The sequence below is a fragment of the Meleagris gallopavo genome, chromosome 7 (assembly GCF_000146605.3).
Source record: "Meleagris gallopavo isolate NT-WF06-2002-E0010 breed Aviagen turkey brand Nicholas breeding stock chromosome 7, Turkey_5.1, whole genome shotgun sequence".
NCBI classification, from domain to species: Eukaryota; Metazoa; Chordata; class Aves; order Galliformes; family Phasianidae; genus Meleagris; species Meleagris gallopavo.
The window spans coordinates 2,121,484-2,148,281 of NC_015017.2; the positions used below are offsets into that span (position 1 = coordinate 2,121,484).

Here is a 26,798-nt window from a genome sequence, read left to right on the forward strand (position 1 = left end):
ATTATTTGCAGCAACCTCTCTCTGGCTGCACCTGGTGTGGGTGGGCTGATAGCTGGACTAGATGATCTTAGAGGTCTCTTCCAACCTTAGTGATTCTATGATTCTACTATTCTGGGAGGGGGGAGACCATTCTTGCTCCCATTTTCTGCTGGCTTCTCCCAGACTTGCCTTTTGCTTGAGCTACCCTCACCTAAAAGCACCTCCCTGAGCTCCAGTGCTTGCCCCTTGCCTCATTTTATATTGCTGGGAGTCCCAAGGACACAAAATCCCCTCTTCACTGATACTTCTCATGTTTTATCTCCTGTCCCTAAAGTTAGAGGGTCAGAGCTAGAAGACAATTTCTCTTCCACCTCTCAGGGTGGAGAAAAGTAAAAAAGTGAACACAAAGATCCAAGTCAAGCATGATAAAATTCTTTCCAAGGGTGCAAGGTACTCCAGAAACACAATTTTGAAGGGGTTTGGGTGGCATTAGCACAACAAAGGAGAGAAAGAGTCGATGACCGAGGGCTTTTGTCATGCCAGCAGGTGGCTCTGGCTGGAGGGACAGCCTAGCAGACGTTAGATTGCTGGAAGCCCTCAGTATCAGCACAATTTTCCTAGTCGCATTGCTCGACATGGCACAGGGCAATAGGGAGTCGTTAAGCCATGGGCAGTAGCAGTGCCATCTCTTCCCACCCGTAGCATAGCAAGCCCTCTTCTGCGAGGGAGAGCCTGGGGATGGGGAGCTCTGGGGGCCTTCCCTCCAGAGAGGCCCATTGGGAAGCTCCGTGGGAATCCTGTGCTCTTTGGACAGCATTTGTAACCTGGCAGATCTGAAGGAGGACTGCAGAGCAGAGGCTCACTTGGCGCCTGTTGTTGAGTTTGCCATCCCTTCTGCTGGGGGTACTGCTGTGGGATGGGGGAGAACACGACCTGTTCTCCACTGAAACCACCCTGTGCCTGCTTGCCATCGTGATGCAGAGAGCAGAGCCTCTTCCTCTCCCCCTCAATTATTTTTATTTTATTTTTTGGGGTGCCAATGAAGGCGCTCTCCTTTAATCATCCCGGCTTGAGAGGGAAACGAGAGAGAGCCAGGGAGAGAGTGCAGTGAATTTAGAGACTCATCTTACCCCACCATGTTAATTATCTCTGCTGTAAAAAAGAGGTCAAGGAGAGGAACTCTACTAAATAGGACGACGTTGGCATGAACAGCTCCTAAAGTGAAGAAGGTAAGACTGAACTTTACTGGAACTTTTTTTTTTTAAATCTCTTCAAAAAGCTCCTAGATTAAAGCTCTGATATCCTTTTTGTTGAAATCTCATGGATTCTGAAGCTCAAATGGCTGGAAGGAAGCCCAGATAATTTTTTTTTATCCCAGTCACTGAGAGGCTCAAAGGTTTTAAGTCCTGCCCCCATGGTGAATTGCCGAGTATATGGGAATATAGAAGAACCCAGCACATTGGTGTTCTGGCCATTGTTATCAAGAGGGAGAAAAATAAAATAGCTCTCTATGTAGGTCAATGACCTGCTCTTTATTGTCAGTAAAAAATTAAGGATGACCTAAAATCTACTACTTAAAAAAAAAAAAAAAGACAGGGTAAAGTAGTCTCCCCCTAATCAAAGAGGAAATGTTTGTGTTACCTCAAGCTTGACCTCCTCAGTCTCTAACTTTAGCAAAGTCTTTGCAATTGAAAAGCAGTGGTCGAAACCTCAAAACCTGTCTGAAATGTCTATTAATTTTTGATCTTTCAAGGGAGTTGGCTTAGTTATTGTAGAAGCCCCCGTAGTGCCGGATAGCGTAGTTAAGGGTCTCTCAGTATTTCCATTATAAAGCCCCAATATTCAAGGGCTTATCACTCAGCTGTTTCCACGTTGCACCTGCCTGGTCCCTGTGTTGTCTTTTTGCTGGCTCACTCGCCATCCCCCTCCACCACTTTGGGGGGAGTAGCGTGCAGATTGGTGATGGCTCTAATATTGGGATATCTCTTATGCTTTGCTCAGACCTCTGTGGGATGAGGGATGCGCTGGTTGGCGGCCACATCCTGAGCTACCTCCTCACTGTTTCTGGATTGAGGGGCTTAAAACACAACAGGTGGGGCTCTGGGGAATGCTGGTGTGATGGTTTGGGGGCTGATGGATCGGCAGTGTATCACCAGAAGGGCTGTCCAGGAGAGCCCAGGGGAAGGAAGGAGAAGCAGCTTGTTATTAATGACAAGGGCTGTTGGTGCCATCCTCCCTCACCCTTCCAGCCTGGGAAGTAATTTGTGTTGTGGGCGCCGACACAGCCCTCGTCGCATCAAGGCTGTGTTTGATTAATACAGGGATTTTTGGCTGAATGGTTTGTGTCTTCTGCTGTATTGCAGAGGCTCTTATTTATATGACAGGTTTGAGATATTTATGTCTGAAAACCTTTTCCTCTCCGGCTGCCTTTCTTTTGCCGAGCTCTTGCTTGAACAGATCTCTGACATCTGGCCCACAATACATTGGATCTGTAGTGGGTACCTTGCCTTCAACACCTACTTCTATTTAAGCTTGCTGCCTGCCTTAAGGGGAGAGGTTTGAAGCCAGGGTGGCTTTTGACTGAAGCTGGCAGGCAATGAAATTCGCTGCAGCCCTAAGCGGTTTCATCAGGATATCAAGGGGCCGAGCTCTTTTTAAAATCCTGATTCCCCGGGCCTAATGATTCAGGCACTTAAAGTCCTACTGGGCTGAAACTAGACACACACACACACGCACACACACAAAGCCCATGGAGAGGGCAAACACCTGTATTTCTAAATGCAACATCTGTGCCTGTATCTGAAGCACTGAGACTGATGCAGCTGAAAAGGGGAGCGGATGCACGTGGCTGAGCCTCATAAACCAGGGTAAACTGAGATAATCCTAATTGGGATGGATCCATCCATGGGACAAGGGTGCAGGATGCATCAGATTAGGAAGAGTGAATGTGCTAAATGGCACTGATATCTCATGTGGGTGGGGCTGAGGGTCAGGGAAAAAAAACCCCAGGCATCTCCCAGGAGGAAGCATGGCAGCTGTGCGACCCTGGGCATGGTGTTATTTTTTTAAATAATTCATTAAAGGAGGAAAAAAAAACACATGGATGTTCTCACCCACAGGAAGGGGACCTGAGCAATGCAATGTGCTTGGCACAGAAGCGTCCTCTTCCAGGAGCATGGATGGCTCTCATGTGCTGCTTGGAAAGGAGGCTCTGCAAAGCTTCCTCCATCCTCCAACCCCCTGCCCAGCCTTACGGCATCGGCCCTCCTAGCTGCTTCCAAGACAGGAGGATGCGATGGGAGAGGATGCCCTAATGTGACAGCTACAACTTTGGCTACACCACTCCAGGAGCAGCGATGGGAGCAGGCCGGGGATCTTTGCAAGGGCAGTGGTAGCACGGGTTTGGGGGAAGATCCTCTCCTTACCGCAGTGAGTTGCGGGTGGTGCAGAGATGCAGCGGGGCCAGCCCCTCATCGCTCTGGAGGTTGGGATCAGCCTGGTGCTCCAGCAGTAGCTCAACACAGGCAGCGTGCCCCCCACGGCAGGCTTCATGCAGAGGGGCCCAGCCCCCTGGTGCCAGATTGGGGTCAGCCTGACGATGCAGGAGGTGCCGCAGGCAGGCGGTGTGGCCCCAGCTGGCAGCGATGCACAGCGGTGTGCTCAGCTCCTGCTTGTATTCCAGTGACCACAGTCCTGCAGGGGTGAGGGAGATGCATGAGGATGGCATAGGGAAGTGGAGAAGCACTCAACCTTGCAGGTATTTATGTGGTTGTGGCACTGAAGGGTATGGCTTGGTGATGGCAGTCAGTAAGTCAAGTTTAATGGTTGGGCTTGGTTATCCTGAAGTTTTTGTTCCAACCAAGGTAATGCTATGATCCTGTGGCACGGTATGAGAAGACACTTGTGCCAGGCAGATAAAAACCCTTGCTGAAGGTTCTGTTCCTTCCCCTCTCCTGTGGGCAGCTGCTGAAAGCCAGCCCATGGGTTCCTGCCTGTAGCAGAGCAGGAGGAACCGTTCTTGCTGATACAAAGCCAGCCCAGCATCTCATTACTGCCAGACAGGAGCGAGGTGACCTCTCCCAACTGCCACCAGAGAATCTGGGCTGCAAGCCCTCTTGCAAGCATGCCTGACCTACAGGGTGCCCTATCCCAGCCTGGAAAAAGATGTGAGCACACACTTCTTGCACTTTCCAGCCCCTCCGTGTTAGTATGTATAGAACAGAAGAAAGCAACCAAAGTGCTGAGTGTTTCTGGCTAAGGCAGAAGGGTTCAACCCTATAGCCAGAAAGGAGGCATCTCAGGAACAGGTTACAATGAAGGCAGCATCAGGCACTTTGGTGTGCTGTGCACCTCCCATTTGGTTAGGTTAGTAAATATCTGGGGTTGATCTGGGCTGGTTTTTAAAGAAAAAGTACCTGAGAGTCCATAAAATGCTTGGCTTTTCACCTGCCACTCCATCTCGTTTTTACTGATCTCAAAAACCAGGTTGACATCTTCATAGTATCTGTCTGTCAGCACCTGCAGGCTCCTTAGGTTCCCTGTGACCAGGGCTTGATAGTACTTCTCTGCAGGAGATGTCAGTGGATGCTGTGAATCCAGTTTGGGAGAAATCTGCAGCCTCTCTGTCACTGGTCCTGGTAACTTGTCCATGCCAGTGCTTCCCCTGCAGCCGGGAGGGCAGAGGGGCTTTTATAGGTCATTGTTTCCATTGTCCTGTCCTCATTGTCTAATTATAATCCAGTTAAGGCTCTATTGTTGTGGTATTTATAACTCCAGAGGGGTCAGATGATAATGGATACCCGATACAAAGAGGGTCAGGTGGTCACTGGGCTGTGCACGTTAGCACCTCTTTGATTCAGTGGCTGTTCTAATTGCAGGTGGCAGATTGATCCCTTGTTTTAGGCTGGGAAATGTAACCAGCTCCCATCCGTCCAACCCCATATAAACATTCATGAGCTCTGTATAAGAGAGTACCCAAATGAGAAAGCGTTTTTCTCTATGGCACTTTCCCATACCTGTTGGCAATCTCTCCACAGCTGCACGGAGAGACCCATGCATTGCATCAGAGGACAGCACCGTGCAGCTGGCATGTCAGCAAGTCTTCTCAAGGATGCAAAGCACTTGGCATAGCCCACTGAGGTAAAACCCTCCAGAGCCTTTGGCAGGCGTAACTGCTTCTCCTGCAATGCCTTGTATAGGAGAGAAAGGACCCGGCCTGCTTCAAGGAGGGGGCTTGCAGCCATCCGCTCCCTCAAGGTCATGGGAGAAGTCCATGGTGGGGCCAATAATAGAGCTGGCATCTCGTGACTTGTGTCTCGTGGCTCTCAGTTACAAAAAGCCCCACATCTTCACCTGCCAGCCCTTCCTCGTGTGCTTGGGTCCTTCCTACAGCACTCTGCAAGAAGGGGTATTTGGGGCTGCTGCTTAAAGAAGCTGTGCATGCCCTGGCTCAGCACCACCCGTGCTGTTAGCTTTGCTTGGTGAGGCTGCTGTAACATCAGACTCTTTGGCCCTGGAAGAGCAGGGTGCTGAGAAGGCCTGGCTCTGAGTACCCTGTTGTCACCACTTACCCAACAGCAGCAGCCTTCCAGAGCATCCCCTTCCCCAGACCACCCTCTGTGTGTGCTGAGGAGCTCAGATATTCTCAGCCAGACATGGGCTAATTTTGCAAGGGGTGTCTGTGTATGTTTGCATCTCAAGCATTAAATGCTGCCAACACACTGAAATGCTCTGTGACCCCTTCTTGTGAGCCTTGTAATCAGCATCTATTTGCACGTAACACTCACTTCTTGGGTCATGCTAATGACAGGTTCAACAGCAGCACTTGCAGGGAGTTAAAAATAGTCAGGAGTGGTGAGAGCAGAAGAAAAAATCCTTTTGTATCTGAGTGGCACTAGCACACGAGCCTCTCCCAGTTCCCTCATGCAGGAGCCAGCTAAGCCTGGTGCTTTTTCCACTGATGTGGGTAGAGAAAGCTGTCAGGATGAAATGGTATTTTCATGTTTTTATAATGTTATCACAGAAACAAAAATAATTTACTGGAAAGAGGATTTGGCAGGCAGAACACTTGCAGAGCATCTTGAGGCTGACTGGAAGTGGGGAAGTCATCCCTGGTTGTGTGTCAAAGATTAATCATAAAATCATGATGTGGTTTGGGTTGCCAGGGACTCCAGAGCCCACCCAGCTCCAACCCCTGCCATGGGCAGGGACATCTCCCAGACTAGGCTGCTCAGAGCCCCATCCAGCCTGGCCTTGGGCACTGCCAGAGATAAAGCATCCACAGCTTCTTTGGGCAGCTGTGCCAGGGCATCGCCACCCCCAGAGAGAAGAATTTCTTCCTAATGTCTATAATTAAAATCTACCACCTGTGACCCACGCTTTGCAGTGATGTCTTAGAAGCCATGGGCAAGCCTCCATTTTGGGTGGTGGAGGGCTGAGATCTCACAGTCTGTATGGTGTGCTGTGAAGCTTCATGTTGTGCCATCCATTCAGCCTGCTATCAAGGCCTCTGTGCAATGCAGCTCTGAGGGCCTGGGCCTGCCCCAAATTTAACCTGGGATCACCTTATGTGTCCAAAATTCCAAATGCTGGTCAGAAAAGGGTGATCACCCCATTAGCGATAGGCTTGCAACCATTAATCTCTAACATGGGGTAGCATCTTCGCCATCTCCTCGAATATGAGCATTTGCAGAGTACACCTCATTTAACAAAACATTAAGCATTTTACTTCCCCAGATCAAGCATATCTATTAATAATGACTTAAATTGTCTGCACCAGCTTCACATTACAAGGAAAACTCATCGCTGTCACACGAAAGAGCACAACATGCAAAATCAAAACAAAAAAAGCAAGAGTTTGTTTCCTAAGCCATTGCCATGAGCTGCCTCATAGCAACCTAGCCATAGCACTGGGGAGACTTCAGACCACGGTCGCTTCTTCTGCCAACCCCAAAGCTTCAACACACAGTCTCTGGTCGGGGTAAAAATCATCAGGGTCCAGATGTGCACATGTGATTTAAAGCTGCCCTCCGGGAGCGGAAAAACAAGTTGTTATATGTTTTTTTTTCCAATGAAATTTCAGCTGTGTGTGCACACAGGAGCCCCTGACGCGAGGGTGGATGACCAGCTGCTCCTGGCTTCACGCTGAACCCATGATGGATTTAAGGTTTGCACCCTCCCAGCACCAAAGAAACAGAGATAATTAAGCCAGGTGGGGCTGTTCCACGGCGTTATGTGATAACCCGCCTGCTGTCCCACCTACCTCAGGATGCTGGTTGTGCAACTCTGGCTCTGCCAGGCTGGGCTCTATGGGTCCCTTTGAGGCTGGCATGGGTATCCCCAGCTCCTTCTGCAGGGCTGGGTACTCCCGGCGTGGGGACAGCCTGCTGGGCACACGTCACCACATTTATATTGCCTGCGCTGCTCAGCCCCATGTGACAGCACCGTGCCCCCAGCCGAGCCTCTATGGCTGAGCTGCTGGGCAGGAGGACAGAGCACAGCGGGGATGCAGCAGGGAGGTGGGCATCATGCCAGCAGCCCTCATAAAAGTCCTGTGGGTGGGAGCCCTGCAGGACTGGCCTCCTGCTGAAACACGCGCCCGTCAGTAGGCTGCATCGATTTTCTCTGGGTTTTATTTATTTATTTTTCTTCAGGATTGTCAGTTAACGTGCAGACAGGAATAAAACCCTACAGCTATTAGCTGCACTAAAAATACAACGTGCAGGCTTCCCCTGCCCCCTCCCTGCCGAAGCAGCTCACGGCGTTAATTACCGTGTGTGAATTCAGCCCGGGTGTGCATCCTGTTTTAGGGGGAATCACATTTCCACTGGCTGGCACAGCGCTACCAATTATTTAACCCCTCAGCAATGTTGTGGTGAGATGTCACGTGGAGTGATAAGAGGGAAAGCTGTCTCCAACTGACCTTGCATCACGTGGCCGCGGATCAGTGTGGAGCTGCTAATGGCATTTGCTAATTAGCAGTCATGCAGCGGTCCCGTCTCTCTCCCCAGCAGTGTGGTCTCCTGCTTGCCTTGTGTGCCTGCCGGCACACTGGCTTGCTCATGTCCACCAGGTCTTCTTAGTCCTTCTTTGAAGAGCTGTTCCCAATGAGCACTTCTCTCACTCTATACAAATATCTGGGATTGCCTCAACCCAACTGCAACGCATTGCACCTTGCTGAACCCCATTAGCTCCACATGGGCCCACTTTTCAAGCCTATCCAGTTCTCTCTGGAGGGCATCCCTCTCTTCTGTTGTATCAAAACACGAGGCCAGAAGGAAGACATTGTGGATCCCAGGATGAGTTCCTGGGCCACAGCATCACCAGGGAGCAGGAGAGGTTCTGATTTGAGAGTTCTGAACTGAGGCTAGGTTAGCTTTCAGCACCTGGAAGCATCATGAATTTGGGAAAGGCAGATATTTACAGGATGGAAAGAGAGTTTCCCAAGTGCGCCATGATGAGAAAGTTAAGGGGATAATTACTTGCCCTCTGGGATGCAGAGGAACAAACTCAACTATCCCTTTCTGTACCTATGCATTGCTGAGGGATTGATTTATTCCTTATCAGTGGGCACCTCTGAACTTCACCTGACAGCACTAATTAGTGAGGACCAGGCCCAGTTCATTACCCGTATGATCTCTCCTTAGCACAGCTGTGGCTTACCAAGGTGGCCATCTGGTTTGTACGCTAGTTCACACCCATCAGGTTGTGCTCCTGCAATGGGTGAGGAGCTCCCTTCCATCTCTCACCCACTTGGGAAATTACAGGTTGGGGAAGCATCAGGATGGAGTGGCTGATCCTTGGGGCTGGCCAGCACCTGGTCCATCCATCATGTTGGGTGAGCTGTCAGCAGGTACCAGTGCAAAGATATGTGAGTCCATCGGAGTGCCTCTGGCCTCAGTCAGGGCTGATGTGGTTAAAAGCAGCAGTTTTACCTGCAGGATTGAGTTAGTATGGGTAAAGGAGATAATGAGATGGTTATCCTTCTACTCAGGCATCAGTAGGGATTACTTGGAGGACCAGTGTGCCGTGCAGAAGTGCACTGATGTGCTGGCACACCTGTGCAGGGAATGGAGAAAGGAGAAGATGCTGGTTGGAGCAGGGCTGAGCCTGGGGCAGTGGGAACCCAGAAGATGGCTGCTTTGGGGTGGCAGGGAGGGGCCTGTCCTGTCAACGACTGATAGAAGTGTGCTCAGCATCCTGCCTGCCTGATTGAGGGGCAAGAGGAATTTTCCCCAGGCAAAGCGTTGTTGGAGCAGGAGGCATGTTGCTCTTGCTTCCCCTCTGGAGTTAATTATGTCTAATTAAGCCCTTGCCTTCCCCAATACATTGGCCCCCAGCAGCATGGTGTGGTTTCAGCCAGGCTGTGCAGCAGAAGAGGACAGCAGCTCCTCGCCTCCTGCTTTTGGGACACTCTAGCCTGTGGTACGGGGCCAGCTGTGGTTCTTGTGGGCTTGGATCAGTCTTTCTGCCAATTGGATGGCAACTTTCAGCCGATGTGGATGTATTTTGGCTTTCTGAGAGCTGAATGAACAGTGGTATTTTTGATGGAGAGGACAGGATTGTACTCAACCCTTAAGTACTCAATCTCTTAATAAGACTGGGCTGATCCCACCAGCTGAATAACAAATACTCAGATTCTCTTGTGCTCTCCAATCTCTCTTTTCATAGAATCTTAGACTCATAGGATGGTTTGGGTTGGAAGGGACCTTAAAGATGATCCAGCATGGCCTTGAATGCCTCCAGGGATGGAAGCATTCTCTTTCTTCATTCCATTCTCCTTCCCTCCATCCTTCTTCTTTCTAGAATTTAATTATGATTAATTCTTTGCTTAGGAAGCAATTGTCCTACTCCATTAAATGGCCCCTAGGTGGTTTCTCCTCGTTTCCCAGTGCATATCAGGACACAAGGAGCTGGGACAAATGATGATTTAGCTGGGACCGAAAAACAGTCCCAGTTACTCCTGGGACCTGGGTTCTTTTGTTAATGATGCTTTTCTGCAATTTATAGGATCAGTATTTTTAAGGAGAAATGGCCCACCTGTGGGAAAACATACAGCACTGGTGTTGCAGGAAGCCTTGCAGAGATCAGAAACGCTTTGAGCCTCTTTTGAGACAAGGAAGATGTAAAAAGACAGATGTTGCTCTTCTTCCAAGGTGAGGGAATGTCTGCAGGTGGGTGAATATGGGTGCCCCATCCCTGCAGGCACTCAAGGCCAGGTTGGATGGGACCCTGGGCAGCGCCCCTGGTTGGGGGCAAGCAGCCCACATTTGGTTGGGGCTGCATGATCTTTAAGGTCCCTTTCTAACCAAGCCATTCTGTGTTCTATGCTTCCCCCCTGCCCTATCACTATCACTGCCCATGTAAAAAGTCAGTAGATGCAATGGGTTGTCCAGCCAGAGTAAGCCCTGTGCTTGGAGGAGCACGGATGCTGAGAGCGTGCAAAGCTCAACAAGAGCCCTAAATGATTTGGGGATCTTGTGCAGCTTGTTATCTTCAGTGTTTTATTATTTTTTTTTTTCAAATCCCAGCAAGAAGTAATACTCTTTCTGTTCAGAATAGAAATGGCTTGATGCCATGAGGAAAAATAAAAGGAAGCTCTACCTGGTGCTGTGATGATTTGCAAGGCTAGTGAGAGACTACATAAGGCGTTTTCAAATAGACTCTGATATTTTCAGTGCTTAAAGAGGACCAACTACGTGATACCCTTTTTGAAGTCCTGATTTACAATGGGCCCAGGCTGAGTGCATTATAATTTGCTGCCAGAAGTTCCAAAGTCGCAGTACTTTCAATAATGAGGAGAGAAACCCTAATATGATGAGACTTTTTGTATTGTGTTTAATGAAAAGCTAAAAATGTGCTAATTTGTAAGTCCTGTTGTGGTAGTGGCATCAGAAGCTTTTGAAATGCATTACTGACTTTGGAAGTATTAAGAAAAAATGACATTTTGCTACTAGCAGAAAAGTCAATTATAACGTTTCCACACTTTAGAAAATTGCTGATGCAGGATGGGAGTTAATAGAACAGTCAGTTTCACTTTGTATTACAGGATTTGGGGGGTTTTGCTGAGAAACATCTTTAAAAAAAAGAAAAAATCTAACATTATCTTAAACAATAAACTCCCACCGTGTTGGTGGGTAGCTGGTGGACGCATTCCCCTGTGATGGGCCCCGAAATGTCGTGCTGCTCCCCTTGGGGTGGGTTGGGTCAATCTCAATCACCACCAATAGGGCCCTGCTTTGTGCTTGGGCTGATTTCTCCCCGATGGTGGAGAATAGTGTGCCAAAGAACGAAGCTCTCTGCAAGGTTGCACTTCCTATTTCCTTGAGGGGAAAGCAGCAGTAAGTATTTCCTAAGCTGCTGGGAGCGGATGCTCATGGAGACTCATTGCCATTGACTGCAAGGTTCAGTGCTGGGTGCAACAACCCCCATGCTGGGGGGATGGTTCTCCCCATAACCCTGCTTCTGGATCACTTCATGCAGGCTAGCAGGGAAAAACAGCTCCCATGAAATTGGCAGGGATCACCAACAAGTGTTGGCACTGCTTTTAACGGGCCCTGCAGCGTCTGATTAAAGGGCTTTGGCCACAGAGGCATAACCTGAGCTCTCAACATAAACCAGGGGGGCTAATAATACCCGAGCACATTGTGAAAGCATGACCTCATGGTGCTGGCAGCCTCTGTTCCCAGCAAGGGCTGTCTGGGAGATTTATGGGGCAGGGATAGTGCCTAGGGTCTGTAACCTGCACCTGGGTGCTCCCAGCTGCTTAGGGGTTTGCCTAGGGTGGTGGTGGGTTCCCAACCCTGGAGGTGTTTAAGGGACGTAGTGCTTGGTGGACATGGTGTCCAGTTGTCCAGTTTGATGGTTGGTAGTCTGTTCCAACCTAGATGATGTTGTGATTCTGTGCCTGTTGACAGTTTCTTTCTTTAATTGCCCATTGGCTTTCATGAGGTTTTTGATGAGAACAAGGATTTCTTAGGAACATCCCTTCCTTAGAACCAGAGTTTTTCTGGGGGGGAGGGTCCTACTTGCTGAGTTACAGCAGAAAGGCAGGGAGTGAGCATGAGCACTTTTAAAAAGTCATGTCATATGTAGTTTTCTTGGGTGTGGAGGAAGCAATTAAGCCAATTAATTTATTGGTAAATTATCTGATGATGAAGTACAAAATAACTGCAATGAAACGCTGACATTCACATTAATACCAAATTAGTTACTGTATTATGACTGTTCATACAATGAATGCCCAGTAATTTAATAGTAATGGGACATTTAAATAATTCAGTTGATAATTCTCTAGATCACTTACATATATAAATGGGCATGACAGATTCGTTGCTCAACTTTGCTGTGGATTGCCTCCCACAAAGCAGCCCAGTGCCCAGCCTGCTTGAGGTACTGGCCCCAAAACAACCCGGCCTCTTGCTGGGGGCTGTGCAGAGGATGGGGTGTGCTTCATCAGCCAGAATGTGGTGGGGTCACCATGCAATTCAAGAGCTGTGGAGATGTGGCACTGAGGGATGTGGTCAGTAGGCATGGTGGGGAGGGCTGAGGTTGGACTTGGGGATCTGAGAGGCCTTTTCCAATTGGAATGATTGTGAGATTCTATGAAAGAGGATTTTTCTTCCTCGCCAGGTTTTAGGGCTGCCATGCAAGGAAGCTGCACCTGCAAAGCGCTGTACAATGCCTGCAATGGGCTTTGCCATGCTTTTCTCTGCAGCACCTTGGCATGGCAGCACAGTATGTGGGAACACGGTTAGCCTCACACCATGGTTAGGCTCTGCAGCAGATTCAGCCAGGGCGACTTAATTCAGTAGTTCAGCCCCTGACACTGAAATTACTGTGGGCTGGCTCTGCTTGATGCGACAGCTTCATTTTCAAGTAGCTGCACTTTTTGTAATAATAATTATAAACAGCATTACAATTGCTCCTCGGCTCCCCAGGAGGACTAAAGGAGGGCTCAAGCTTGACTAAAGGCAGCTAAACATGACAGAGTTTCCTGCTCTCTGCTGGCTTTGCCCTGGGACCCAACCTCCTGCCTGCTTTGTCCCCTCCTCATCACACCGTGCAGGCATCAGCCTGCTGCAAGCCACCAAGAATAAGGTTGCAAAGACAGAGTCTGCAAAGGAGGAGTAGAGAAAGGAAAGCCAAATACTGAAGCTGCTCTGTTGGAAATGATTAAATCAGGGCCTGGAAATTTGTACTCAGCAGTCCCTTGTGTAGGTCATGATGAGGCTCCAGCAACTGGATTGCTGCTGGATGGCTAGAGGCTGCTGGAAGACTCGCACAGCCTCACAAAACCCTGGGGCTTTGCACAGGGATCTGGCAAACATTTCCTCTCTTGTAATGTGGGTCCCCCAGGGGATGCAGCCTCAAGGCTGGAGGGCTGAAATTCAGGAGAGCCCTGTGCCAGGTGGCCAAAGAGTCTGGCCAATGAGGACCACAAGAAAAGGAAGTTTGCTCTGTTAGCACAGCAGCCTGCTCCTCCTTTGAGGAGAAAACTCACTTTACTAACCAGAGCCAGCCAGACCCCTCTGCTGTGCTCAATGATATGATTACCTGAATTGTTTTCTGTACCTACAGGAATCTTTCCAGGCTTATATTCTGCCTACCTCTTCCAGGAGCATCTTTTTCCAGCTGATTTCTCACTATGAGTAAGAAAGGCTCAGTTCCACCCCCCCTCCTCCACCAACCTGAACATCACCCTTTGCTTTGGCTCTGCTTTTAGTGTTGTTTTCTGTGAATGCATGCAATAATCTATCCACGCTGATGCATCAAAAGGTGAAGAAATGCTGGTCCTCACACGGCTGTGTAAATATACGGCATTAAGTCTTATAATCCATCCCAATTAAAAAGCAGTCTTTACGGCCATAATAGTTTTATTGAGAACTGTAACACATTAGACTTACAGATATATAAAGCAGTTAGTTTTATAAAGCATATAGGATATTAAAGTAATGAAAGACATTAACGTGACATCAATTTTTAAGGAGAGTTACTTGCTGAAATAAATGAGGGTAGCCTAAAAGTTGATGGCATGTTACAGTTCTGAGTAATGAACCCCTCTGCCCCCTAAAACCTCTTGGAATAAATAATGCTTGAGCAAGTCGATGGTCATTAACTCTTTATCCTCTGAGAGCTACTCCTCACATTGATGTCCCATCCTATTCTTTAACATTTAAAAATACATTCAGAAATGAGTTCTCTTTCCCGAGACAGCCGTAACTTGTGATGCTTTATTCCAGAATGCCTGCTTTCCTAACATCTCCCCTGTCTCCAGACACAGAATTCTGGAGGAAGTTGGTGTTGTCTCTTTTCCTTCATCTTCTTATTTCTTTTTCCCTTTTCCTTTTCCTGCTTTCTCGCTCTTTGCCACTGCTTTGCTTCGTGCTCGACCCAGCGGTGTCTTGGCATACCAAGCCTGGAGAACCAGAAAGCATAGGTATGTTTTAACAATATTAAAAAAAAAAAAAAAAAAAACAACAGTTAAGAGACATTTTACTGCTACAATGGAGCACTCCTTATAAAATTCTTAAAACCCTGGCCGGTTTGTGGAGCAGCAGAAATAAAACCCTTAGATCTCTTGAGGACATGATTCTAACAAGAAGTATGGTGATTGCCTGCTTGAAGTGTGTCTCGTTAACAGGAATACTTAGCCGGGCCATTTGTGTTGCTATAGTTATGGAAATGTTAGAACTTCTCCGATCAACCCTATTTCCAAGGCATATAGCTCTTGTCAAAACCCCTTCTGGTCTGAAACTTGGCAGCAGACAAAGCATATGCTTCTCATGGTTCTGCAAATCGACCCAGACAGTTTTTATTTCAATGAGAGAGCTTAAGAAACCAAACAAACCCCGAACATTAAAAACCTGTTTATTGCTTTCAGATGCCTGTTCACAGTCCTATGACTTGTAAATGGTTTTGGTACGGTCGCTCTGCACACTTGCCAAGCTCCTGGGCTGTAATGTCAACAAGGCCACGTTAAAATAATGTAAAATGAAAGAGAGGGCAGTGCTTTAAAATGAGAACTGTGTGGGAATTAGTCAATCCTCGTATGTATATGCAGAACTTCATCAGCAAGGCCTGCCCACACCAGAGATTAACATGCCACTAGGTGCTGACATGATGGATAAAACACATTTGTTCTCATTTGGCTGTACTCATCCATCTGAAATTGAAGTCTTTCCTCTGGCCACAAACCACTGTTTAATGCCATCACTCTGTCTCCTCTGGTGCACGTTAGATATTAAGAACAATTTGTTCTCAGAAAGAACATTGATGCAGTGGCACAGCTGCCCACGGAGGTCTTGGGGTCACCGTGCCTGGAGGTGTTCCATAACCATGGGGATGTGGCACTGAGGGATGTGGGCATTGGGCATGGTGAGCTGGGGTTGGACTTGAGGATCTGAGAGGACTTTTCCCAACTGAATGAATCTGTGATTCCATGAATCTGTGTTTTCAAATGCAGCAAACTACCTGCTAATGGGCATACAATGCTGTCTGCTTTTGACTTTTTGATTAGCAGAGCAGCTACCTGGTTACCAGGACAGCTATATGCTTTAGGGAAACTCCTGGGAAAGATACAATGGAACAGGTTGCTGGAGGAGGTTGTGGATGCCCCATCCCTGGAGGCATTCAAGGCCAGGCTGGATGTGGCTCTGGGCAGCCTGGTCTGGTGGTTGGCAACCCTGCATGTAGCAGGGAGTTGGAACTAGATGAGCATTGTGGTCCTTTTCAACCCAGGCCATTCTATGATTCTACCTGGGCTTAATGAAGCCAGCTCCTCAGATACGGCTAAAAGAAAAGATTTATCACTATAGCCCACCAGCACCTGAGCTGGGGATGTAAGTGATGGATGGTGACAGATCAGAGTTAAAAACCTTCAGGAATGACATCTGCAGCTCTTTGGTATGGGTTTTCCTACATCTTAAATGTGTTTCATATCAGCCACTGCCAGGCAGAGTTGGAGTGCTGGCTGAGCACCCGTTGCTCTGTAGGACTCCCGTTATTTCTGTGCAAGGATCTGTATCAATCCCACTGGGGCAATAATTTTTAATTTCAGAAACGTGGCGGATGGATAATTGGGCCAGAAATTGGAGTAAATTGGGCAAAGAAATCACGTTATCACAAAATTTTTGCATTATTTATATTCATTTTGGAACACTGGCGGAATATAAATGTCAAACAGGGAGATTCATGTTTCCAGAGAATAGAAATCAAAGATTCATCACAGCGCTAATCTTCACTTTGAATGCTGCTTTAAGTTTTAGCCACTCCGCTTCAAAAGGGACAAAGCAAAGCAAAAGAAGAGGTCCAGCAATGGCAATGATTAGAGGCTCAGGAAAAGGTCCTTCTGTGCGCGGAGAGATGAGGATACTGAGTTAATTGATGCACGAGGCCATTTTGACAGTCCTCTTCCCCTGTGCCAGGTTCTGTGACATTTAAAGAGAAACAAATTTAACGCAGATAAAAGGAAACACTTTCTTAAGGGCTGTAATTAACGCAAGGAAATGATGGCCGTGGGATGCTGAGGGCGATAGTAGCAGTGTTCAAAATGAAGTGCTGCCTGCATGCTCCTTGCTGTACAAAACAGGCACGGTTGTGGGAAGTGGAACAGCATTTGTGAGCTAAACTTGTGCTAAATGCTGGCTCTTGTGTTACAGGGCACAAATGGATTACGACTCGGAGCTGGGAATGATAGGAGGTTTTTTTCTGTGCTGCAACACTGAACCATTAGCCCCTCCCTGAGGAAAGATATTGGTTTAGATAGGAAGCACGAGGAAAACAAGAGTAATTTGCCAAATATCACAAATGCTGCCTATGTTGAATGAGCCAAATGGCTCACAGTGGAAATTGGAGAGCTTGGAAAAGACCTTTTAGATCATCTGTAGCTCAATCCCACCCCACCTGCTGACCACCTCTTTGCAGCATGATCCGTGTGTATTTGAGGTGCGTGTAGCACACCAGTGTTTGCCTTAAATATTTTACGGCCCTGGGGGTGGAAACTCACTTTTTGAATCCCACAGACAAAACCTTGTGTGAGAAAATTCTCATTTGAGAAAATGTTAAGAAAAGGACTTAGAATTTGATCCTGAAACACCCTGAGGATCCTGGATGTCCAAGCTCTCTGCCTCCTGAAGAAAATACAGCCAGGCTTACACTTGGCAGCTCTCACCAAGCAAAGGATGGATGCACTGCACTAAATGCACACGCATCATTTATCCATGCATGCGAGGGCATCAGCAGAATGAGCAGATCCCCAGGTCAAATATGCCCAGACAGTGGGGGATGAGAAGACACAGCCAGTTAGCACAGCTCCTAACATCACCTTAAATGTTTCCTCCTCCTCATTGTATACGGGGTCCTGGCTGGCCAGCGGGGTGAGGAACTCAGCAGTGCATAAGGGCTTCCTGACCATCTGTAAGAGGCGCAGCTCGCTCAGCACTGCCTGCACTGCCCTCACGATGCAGCCCTGGGTGAAGCCATCCGACAGCTTGGCCAGGCAGCTGATGCTCAGCAGCTTGGTGATCTCTCCACCACGCTGGGTGATGGCGTGTTTCCATAACACTGCTCAGCAGAGTCCAAAATAGAAGGAGAGAGAATGCCAAAGACACGTGTTAAGGAAAGCAGGAGAAATAGTTCTGCATTATGGGCACACAAGGTAAAAATGGAAAGGGTTACTTAAATAAGTGAGTATACATGGAAAGGAAGCCAGTATTTCCCATTTGGGTATGCAGAGTTAAGCACCTCCATTAACAGTCTGTCTTATTTGGGTGACCTCATGGGACCAAGAGTTAGGGTTAGGGTTCCTCCATGGGCTTAGGGCTGGCACGGGGACTTGAAGTCTGGTTTTGAAGCCCAATGCCTCCAGCTATGCAGGCACACATTGTATGTAGGTGTAAATGTCTCTGTGATTGGCATTTTGCTTCTTGAATAATGGTGGACCTGCTTGTTTCTTGTAGCTGCAAACTGCTCAGACCAGTGATACCCAAACTGCCTGAGATTTTGCTTACAAAAATGAAGTAATCAGCAATAGTTTGTTGTTGTTGATTTGCAATTTGTAATCAAATGGACTATCTCAGAGAGATATGAAAAGGCTGGGTGGAAAGCTGGTGTTACCAGCTTATTGGTTTCCACTGCATGTTTGCCACCATGCACAGATTGAAGTTTTCTGGTCTGTAGCAAAAGGAAGGTTGTAGTGAATAGGTAAAATTTGTGCACTGTGGCTATACGTGGTTGTTATGCCATGGCTAAAAAAGGTTTCTTCAGTTCTCAGATTGGCTGTCAGGCACTGGAATTTGCCATGATGGGAAGATGAGTGCTCTGTGCTATAATGACCTTTTTTCCATTGAACGCCAGGGCAGGCACTGCCTTAAATGGGACAACATCAAAGAATTAAAACTAGAAATTTAATCTCCTTCAATATGTCAAGAGTTAACTTTCTGGGGCATTCTGAGGTTTGCAAGCTGAAATCCCTTCGGCTGGCCCTTCTGACTCCAAATTAGTGGTGAGAATCCCAGAATGTGACAGGTTCAGTCCCCAGGAGTGAACGTAGCTAAATTCAGCTGCTATCACCTCCTTTCTCTAGGTCTTATTCAAGTCCCTTATCTGTTAGCAATTAATCAGAGCTGTAACCTAACATGAAACACATGTTAGCCTGCTTAAGGACCATTTCCCATCCACACTGAAAATTATTGGATGTGGGAGAGATTTACAACGTGCTAGACAGTCAAAATCTGTCTTGAGCTTGCCCAAACATGCATCATCTCAGTACCTTGGCTGCCTCCTTGAAAGGCAGCGCAGAAATGGACTTCAAAACACAGTTCCATCATTTTGTAAGGAGATGAAGATGTGGAGCAATATTGTCTGGTTTACTCAGAGCACAACTGTTTGTACCGAGGTCTCCGTACTGAAGGTGGTTTCTTTTCATTCTGTATTCTTTTGGGATATGATCCACCAGAGATCAGTGGCATGAAAGGAGTCTGTTCTCCTTGATGTGGTGATCAGTAGGGATATTCATGCTAGGAGCTTCTGGTGGGAGAAATGTACCATTCAGAGTCCTGGCTTAGAAGTGTTTGGTATCACTGTGAATAGTCCTAAATCTTTCTTCCAACATCATCTTTAGACTGAATCTCAACAGCCCTTCTGCTTATGAGTCACCACATCCAGACTACATAGTACCCAGAAAAGTGTATTAAACCACATGACACAATCAGGAGAAAATGATACCTCTGGGAACAAAGCCCATCTACCAGCCACTTCTGAAGGATGTGAACAAACTACCATTTTTCTTGCAGTAATTCACATTATTAAGTGCATCAGTAGTTGTTAGAAAGACTTGAGATACTTGCCAAATCTTGAAGCATAGTCAGGCCGGGGGATCAGGATGATTTTTTGGTAAACTTTGCAGAAAGGTTTGATCTTAGCATCAAAGGGCCGGCTGGTGGTCCCCACCAGCAGCACTCTGTCCTCTGCTTTCAAAGCCTTCAGGAATTTGGGGAGAATCTTTTCCAGACGTTTCGGATTCATCTTCAGAGAGCGCATGTGAATACAAGGGGGAAAGAGTTCTTATCAGTACTGACAATTTAGAGTTAATGAGGTGAAGTAACAACTGCAGATAAGAATAATGTAGGTAAGTGTGTTATACATAGACGTGCTATCTGCAATGGGATTTGGTTTTTTTTCCACTAGTTTCTTTGCAACTTAGTACAAACAGGCTAGATGCTCAACCTAAGTAGAAAGCCTTTATCTTCTGCAAACTGATTTCTGCCCAGGGATTTGTGGGTTTGAGTGCTCATGTTTTTTATTAGAGCATTTGCTGGCTCTCTTCTGGAAAGCAGGAAGGAAGCAACAACTCGTTTAAAGTAGGAAATCCTCATTTTTCAGTTCAAGAAATATTGCTTGGACCTGTGCACTTGGTGATCCCTAATGGATAGAAAGAACACATGGGTATGTAACCTGGCCTGGAATTCTCGTAGTTCATGGAGGTTCTCATCTACCAACCCCTGCTGGTATTTTCAATATGAAAAACACACTCCCTGATTTCTTCTTTGATTTCACCTTGCTGAGAATCTCAGCTATTTGAACTCAGGACTCGGATCTTTGTGACAGTTGCTGTTAGACCTTATTATAAATATTCAGCTCTTATCTACAGAACAGATGACCGCTGAGCAAAGCTTTTCACTGGCTATTTAAGTTTGATGAGATCAAGTGAAAATCGGTTGGAAGAAGCTTCATCAAATTGCTGAGGTGTTACTCTCCATGTGAATAACTGGGTTAGGGATCCAGTGTTAGATGTGAGGCGGCCCTGCACGTGGCAGGGGGGTTGGAGCTTGATGATCCTTGAGGTCCATTCCAACTCAAGCCATTCTATGATTCTACATATTCAGAAAAGTCTGATGACTTAGAAGCCTCTCCAGAAATAACTGAGGCTTAACACCCCAGTCAATCACACTCAGTGGAGAGCCTAACTCTAGGTGTGTGTTTTTTGCTATGCAGTTGGCAGCTGCTTCAATTTCAGACCAGCCTTCCTTATATTAATAAAGTGTCTTCTGCTGGGAAAACACGATCTGTCAGAAGATGCAGAGAATTTTTAAAGCAATTGATTCCTGTCTCACAAAAATAAGTCCCAATTTATCCCTTGCATTTAGAGCACCAGTTTTTTTGGGTGATGTGATATTCATGGATACCCATTAATCCCTCTTTTGTTATGGGTGCTCATTGCTTAGCCTGAAGGAATCTTTATTTTCAAATTTATTTTCAATTTTATTTTCAAATTATAAATGTACTGGTGCTAGAGACAAGGGAAAGATTCCACTCTTGTGTTAAGCCTACTGACTGGCATTTGTGTGTCAGCAGCTCCTGCTGCACTTTTGAAGGTAATGCGTGTCCAGAGTGCACACAGTTAATGGATATGTACTGAAAGCTAACATTACCTCCACCACCTTGAAAGAAATATATCAGTAGCAAGAGAACCTGTCACAGAGGCAAGCTAGGATCTCAGCCATCATGTGCACCTGAGCTGGAGAAAAGTGGGGTGAATGGTGAAGGTGACCCCTATTTGTTTGAGTGGCTTAACTGCTTGCATGTCATCCGTGGCAGCTGGGTTACCATAACGTATTTGATATCTAACTGCTCTGCATCCTTTACAGAGGATTGGACAGAGACTACTTTTTTTATTTTTCCTTTCAAAACAGATAAAGTTCACAACTACTCCAGGCAACCTTTGGCCTCTAGTCTTCATTTTAATCCCCATTTGCACTTGAACGTTTGCTCCCAGTGTAAGAACCACTAGAGGGCATCAAGCCCTGCACACCCATGAGCTCACGCAGCCCTCTCAGCACTCAATGGCCTCACCCAATGTGATACGGTCTTCCAAATCACCAGGCTCGTGTCCATCACACAGCCCAAACACAAAGCATTTGCCTTAGGAAAAAAGAAAGGTTTGATTTGGTGAACTATTTTGCAAAGCAGCATGAATCTAATCAGGACTTCAGGTGAACGGCTCTCTGCTGCAGCGGCTGAGTCGCTGTGCCTATTGGGCAGTGCTTTAATTTTCTTTCTGGTAGGGAAGCTACACAAGACAGGAAGGAATGGAAGCTAACAGGACTCCGGGGAGCCCAAAGAAAATAATCTGTAAACATAAGTGTTTAATATATGCTCTTCGCTTTCACAGTGGAAATTTATCCTCGTTACTTTATTGTTCACTTTGGCTCCATCCAATTTCTCAAATTAATAGACCCGAACAGTTTAAGCTCATCTTAACTTTTAGTTTCTTGCCTCGTGTTTTGAAATTCTCCATTATTCTCTCCTGCTTTTCAGTGCACTGATGAGCAGTGACTGGACTATTTTTAAATACAGCAAGTACGGCTGGGTAGGAGAGAAATGTGACTTCTTAAGAGCCCCAGAGAGGTCACAAGACTCTCTTAAAAGGAAAAAAAAAACATTAGTGAGACAAGCCATGATCAAGCAAGCTTCGGCGGGTCCGGTCATACGGGTATGTGCTGAGCTGAGAAATACACCTGCTCCTTTGTGTTGGAAATTATCAGCACCAAAATAAGAAAGGAGCACCTCACCTGTTCTTCAGCCTTGGGCACTGCTTTGTAGAATGTTTTCTCCGTGTCTCCGATCCACACGACTGAAGGCTGCAGCTGCTTGGCCACCTAAGAGAAAATGGGAGAGGGAATGCGAGAAGTTGATTAAAATGGCTACAATTTCATACCTGGGTGCCTGTAATTATGCTTCTGAATCCATATTTCAGCAATTACAATTAGCTGGGTTTATTTTTTTCCCCCAGAAATGAGCAGCACTCGTGAGCAGCGTTGGCTCTGCTCGGTAGCGTTGGCACATCAAACAGATTCTGTTTAGGAAGCTAAAGGTGAGAACTCATCCCAGATTTGGATCATTCTGACTGCTGTGCTTATGCTGCACTTCCCAACCCGAATTCGGCTGTGGTTCTGCAAAAAGGAACCCTTAAGGAAAACAGGCTGACAGGCAATCTGGCTTACCACATAACAGTCAGCCCAAGAATTAAAATGGAGCCTGTTAAATTGGAGGAGGGGGGGGGTCAGTAGAAACGGGCTTTCCGGCTCCAAAGTCAGAGCACTATACCTCTGGTTCACAGCAGGATGGCAGCAATGCTACAGGCTTCTTCACATCTTGCACTCTCCCTATTGCTATAGAAACGCCAGTGGTTTAGACATTCTGCTGCCAAATTTTAATCACTTTCCAGTGGCTCTCAGAGCTGTGCTGGTTTGCTCAGCAACAAAAGTGATGGCTTGAGGAATCAGTGGGTAATGAGAAAGCATTATTCTGTCCTGCTTATTTTTTTTTTTCCTTCTCCCAGTTGAAGCTGCTGCTTCCAGGAAGGAAGCTTACAAAACCACTAAGTTGTATACATCATAAGCTCAGCGCCTGACTGACGGCTGGAGCAGGAAGAATTAAGATGTGAACATCTTCCTTCAAAGCACCACAGTTCATTTTTATGGCCAAGAGCACGGCTGCATCCGTGCAGTAAAAATGCATTGAAAAAAAGGGGAAAAGATGAAAGCTGTGAGGCTTGTTTGCTCTGCTGTGCTGCTGATGGGTGAAGTGGAAACAATGCCATCTTTGGCACGTGGCATGTTATTTGCAGGAATGTGTCAGCCCTAGAATATGTCAAGTGGTATCTCCAGGTTCATTGAGGAAAACAGAGCTTTCTCCTTTGTTGGAAGGAGGAGCTATTCAGCATTAATAATGAAACCCATAGATGGTGTCGTGACGAGCATTATGAAAATCTTGCAGAAATGGATATGTGGGCCTTAGCAGTAATGTGAACGTTTATGCATACAACCTACGGGGTAACTTCTCAGCCCAGCAGAGTAGTGAGCAAGCAAGCTGGAGCGAAATGACAGCCTGAAATAGCACAGCTGCCCATCTAAGGTCAGACACTTCTTATCTACCTTCTATTTATCTATTTTCAGAGGTGTGTTTTACATATTCCTACACCACACTCACTCTGCAAGGCACATCAGAGGGGACTGGTTTGTGGTTACACTGAGCAGAGCGGTGCAGCAGCACTCCTAGGCTCAGGGCTTTCTGCTGAACATCCTGTTAGTCCAGAGCTCACACACCTGCAAGAAATGCAAGCAGCCCTGCTGATTTGCAGGGCTGAATTCAATTAGCTCCTAGCTGCTTATAGGCAGTCTCAAAGGCAGGTGGAAGAGTGGTATGGCAGTGATTCTGTGCTGGAGCTGAACTGGGAGGATTCTTTGGATAACTCAGACTCACAAAGATCAGAAAGGTAGGTTGTTGCATTTGTTAAAAGCAACGTATGCCTTCTTGAAGGACAATATTTGTGTTTTATGTGCTGTGGAGTCTGTTTTGACATGTGGAAGCTCTGAGTCAGAGACCCTCCCCAAACTCAGCACTGCTAAGGGGAGCTTTCTAACAGTGGCTGACCTGCATGCTGATGTGGGCTGCTTTTCTGCTAAAGCTGATGCAAAGCAATGCTGTGTGTTTTCTTTCTCTAGAGAACAGCCCTATCCTGGTGGTTTTGCTCTGTATGGTGCCATAGCTGCGTGAAGACAGAGAGCAATGCAGCTCTCCTGCAGTATTTCCTATATACCTGCATGTCTGATGCTGCAGCACAATTTGACACAGGGAATGAGGCTGGGGGAGGTTATTAAGCTGTTAGCAGTCCCTGAGCTCTGCTTATGCCCTTCAAAGGGAGTTGTGATGTCTCCTCAGCAGGGCTGCTGCAGCCTGGAGGGATCTTCCCCATTTGGCTCAGAGGTGGTTCTGTGGTTAGCAGCTCTCTCAAACAGCCTGAAGGCTTTAACCAGCCTAGAGTTTCATTTTAACTTATAAGGAAGAGCTCTCACCATTTTCACACCTGTGCTCTTCTTTTTTTTTTTCTTTTTTTTTCCCTAGTTAAGAATGTACTCAGTGCCAGCTGCCTCTTAAGTAGATGCTTCTCTGTGTGTTCTGTGTTGGCAATGACTTGGATGACAGGCTGGATGTGGCTCTGGGCAGCCTGGTCTGGTGGTTGGTGACCCTGCACATACCAGGGGGGTTGAACTGGATGATCATTGTGGTCCTTTTCAACCCAGGCCATTTTATGATCCTATGGATGCTGCCTGCTTCATACCTTTATCTTTCTAGTCTTGGTAGGCAGTGATCTAGCAGCCCAAACACAATGCATTGAGTTCTGTTGTCTTCTCCAGATGACAGATCAGGCTGCCAGGAGCATCTCATTTACACTGTTGGCAGATATGCTGTATGTCCCCATGGAAGCACTTAATCTGAATTATCCACAGACAGTTTGAATCCATGGATAATTAAATGTGCTGTACATAATTAATTTGTAACTGATGTGTTCTTAGCTTTGCTGCATTCTCCCTGGTTTGGTGGACCTGCCAGCAGATGGCTCCTTCACCCTTCTAATCCTGCCCAGTGTCAGCAGCTGGTGATATTTATCACCTTAAGGTTTGGGTTTCTAGCAGGCTGTGCTGCAGCAAGATAAAATTGCTTCTGGACAGCTAGAGGGAAGGCTGATAGTGCTGTTCCCACATCTCAGCTGTGATGGGGGTTCCTTTTGAGGGTGAAATACTCAGTGCCCTAATGTAAACCATACCTGCTTCTTCAGATTGTCTTAAAAATGACCTGCCCAGAGGGACAGTGCAGCAGTGGTTACAAATGAATGAACTTGATTCAGTGGAAAAAACAAACAAACAAAAACCTGACAAAATTATGTTGCCTCTCAATGCAAGGATTATACCATTTAATTCTTAAATCAACTCAACCACTTTTTTTTTTGTGTAAGATATTTGCCTCTCATGTGCTATATAGCATAACCAAAGAGCCTGATAATGCAGTCTACTGACAGTGATGGTGATGAAATACCTGCAGCCTGCTTGCACTGCAGAACTGGTCAGTGGAACTTTTGCATAGAGCTGCTAATCCCCACGCTTCTGTGCTGCTATTTCCTCCTGACCAGCTTTCCCAGCCTTTTCAGGGCTGTGTCATTCTGGTAGTGATTAACCTGGTGGCTGCTAATGGGGGACCAGTTTGTGCCTTGATGAGGGAGTCGACCCTTGGCTGGTACAAGCTGGCAGAAAACTCCATTTGAGTTCAAGCTGCCTCAGTGCATTGGAAATGTAGCTTAGCTGAAATGTTCCAGAATGCTCTGGTTTGAGCTTTGTGTCTCTGTTTGAGACAGATCCTCTCTTCCCAGAAGCAGAGCTGACCTGGTAGTTTTTGTGTCTTTCTGGAGAATGCAATTGTTGGAGCTTGGTGTTCCCAGCTTTTTTTAATAGCTTTCCCATTCAGGATTAACCTTCCTTCTGTTTCTTTTGAATAGGCATATTGAAATGTCGGGGTCTTCCTGCTCTGGTATGAGAAGTCATTACCCTCATGTGACATCTAAAATGCATGCTTTGAGCAACACACACGTCTCTCTTTTGGATCAGGGCTGGTATGTCTCTTGTTGTCTCCTCCCAGAAATAACAGGGGAAAAAAGAAACAGATTTGGCTCTTGAATCTGAAATGAATGAGCTCTTCATTTTTTCCTGTGCTATTCACTGGTTTAGGGCGTCTCCATTAAACAACTGCCAGCAGCCAGCACACAGTTGCAGAACTTGAAGGAAGGGGTAGGATTCCATGCTGCCAAGGACAGCTTACTCAGCTCTGGGTGATGGCAGCTGGTAATGTAGACCAGAACCGAAGTGGGAGCTGACTTGGTAGTACTGACTAAGCTGCCTTCCATCCTGGCTCTGAGAACCTGTGCAATCCAAATAAAAATAGTGAGGGGATTAGACAAATTAGCAACCCAGCCATGGGGATGGAGGTGGTGGGGAGAGGTCAAGCAACCAATGGAATTGGGAATAGAAATTAAATGTAGCTGACTTGAATGATGCTGAGACAGGTGTTATGTCATTATGAATTGGTAGGGGAATTAAAATGCAGATAAAGTATCCTTTGGGAAGAGAGAGAGTGTGCTGTGCTATTTCCTGTTATTGGAAGAGTGGAGTTTGCTGCTGCAATTGGAACAAGTCACTTTTTGGTAAGCAAGTGCCTGGATGCTTATTCCAAGCGACTGACTGTGAGCAACTTCCATCATGGCGCTCTGCGGAGGAGCCCCAGAGTATCACCCCTACTTCTGAAGAAATTTGGGTTGTTTCTCCCTGATTTTGGGGAAGGTGTTGGATAATGCTACCATCTGACTTTGTATAATCTGGAAAAACTAAGACTTTCTTAATAGATAAACATGGATGCGAACTTGTGTTTATATGTATATAATGTGTGCCTACATATGTGTATACATACTATATATATACTAGTTGGAA

General features: G+C 46.7%; 3 protein-coding genes across 5 annotated transcripts in view; 1 reads left to right on the top strand and 2 right to left on the bottom strand.

Annotated features, from left to right (window-relative positions):
* The window catches only part of ASB18 (ankyrin repeat and SOCS box containing 18), a 13,308-nt gene extending 5,873 nt beyond the window's left edge, over nt 1-7,435 (bottom strand). The window contains exons 1-3 of the mRNA XM_003207365.4: nt 7,241-7,435; nt 4,395-4,642; nt 3,405-3,672 (exon numbers count right to left, since the gene is read on the bottom strand). Coding sequence (XP_003207413.1) covers nt 3,405-3,672; nt 4,395-4,629 — 503 coding nt within the window. The 5' untranslated portion in view covers nt 4,630-4,642; nt 7,241-7,435. The remainder of the gene's footprint in view (nt 1-3,404; nt 3,673-4,394; nt 4,643-7,240) is intronic.
* Nucleotides 7,436-13,845: 6,410 nt separating this feature from the next.
* IQCA1 (IQ motif containing with AAA domain 1) overlaps nt 13,846-26,798 on the bottom strand; it is a 91,071-nt gene continuing 78,118 nt past the window's right edge. Inside the window, 4 exon segments of the mRNA XM_019616864.2 lie at nt 13,846-14,395; nt 17,303-17,541; nt 19,326-19,503; nt 22,050-22,136. Coding sequence (XP_019472409.1) covers nt 14,303-14,395; nt 17,303-17,541; nt 19,326-19,503; nt 22,050-22,136 — 597 coding nt within the window. The 3' untranslated portion in view covers nt 13,846-14,302.
* The window catches only part of ACKR3 (atypical chemokine receptor 3), a 123,587-nt gene continuing 120,018 nt past the window's right edge, over nt 23,230-26,798 (top strand). For 2 of the 3 annotated variants that reach the window (XR_002116447.2, XR_002116448.2), the window contains exon 1: nt 23,230-23,755. The gene's annotated coding sequence lies outside the window, so the exon portion shown is untranslated. The remainder of the gene's footprint in view (nt 23,756-26,798) is intronic. The other variant, XR_004160246.1, reaches the window with a different exon arrangement.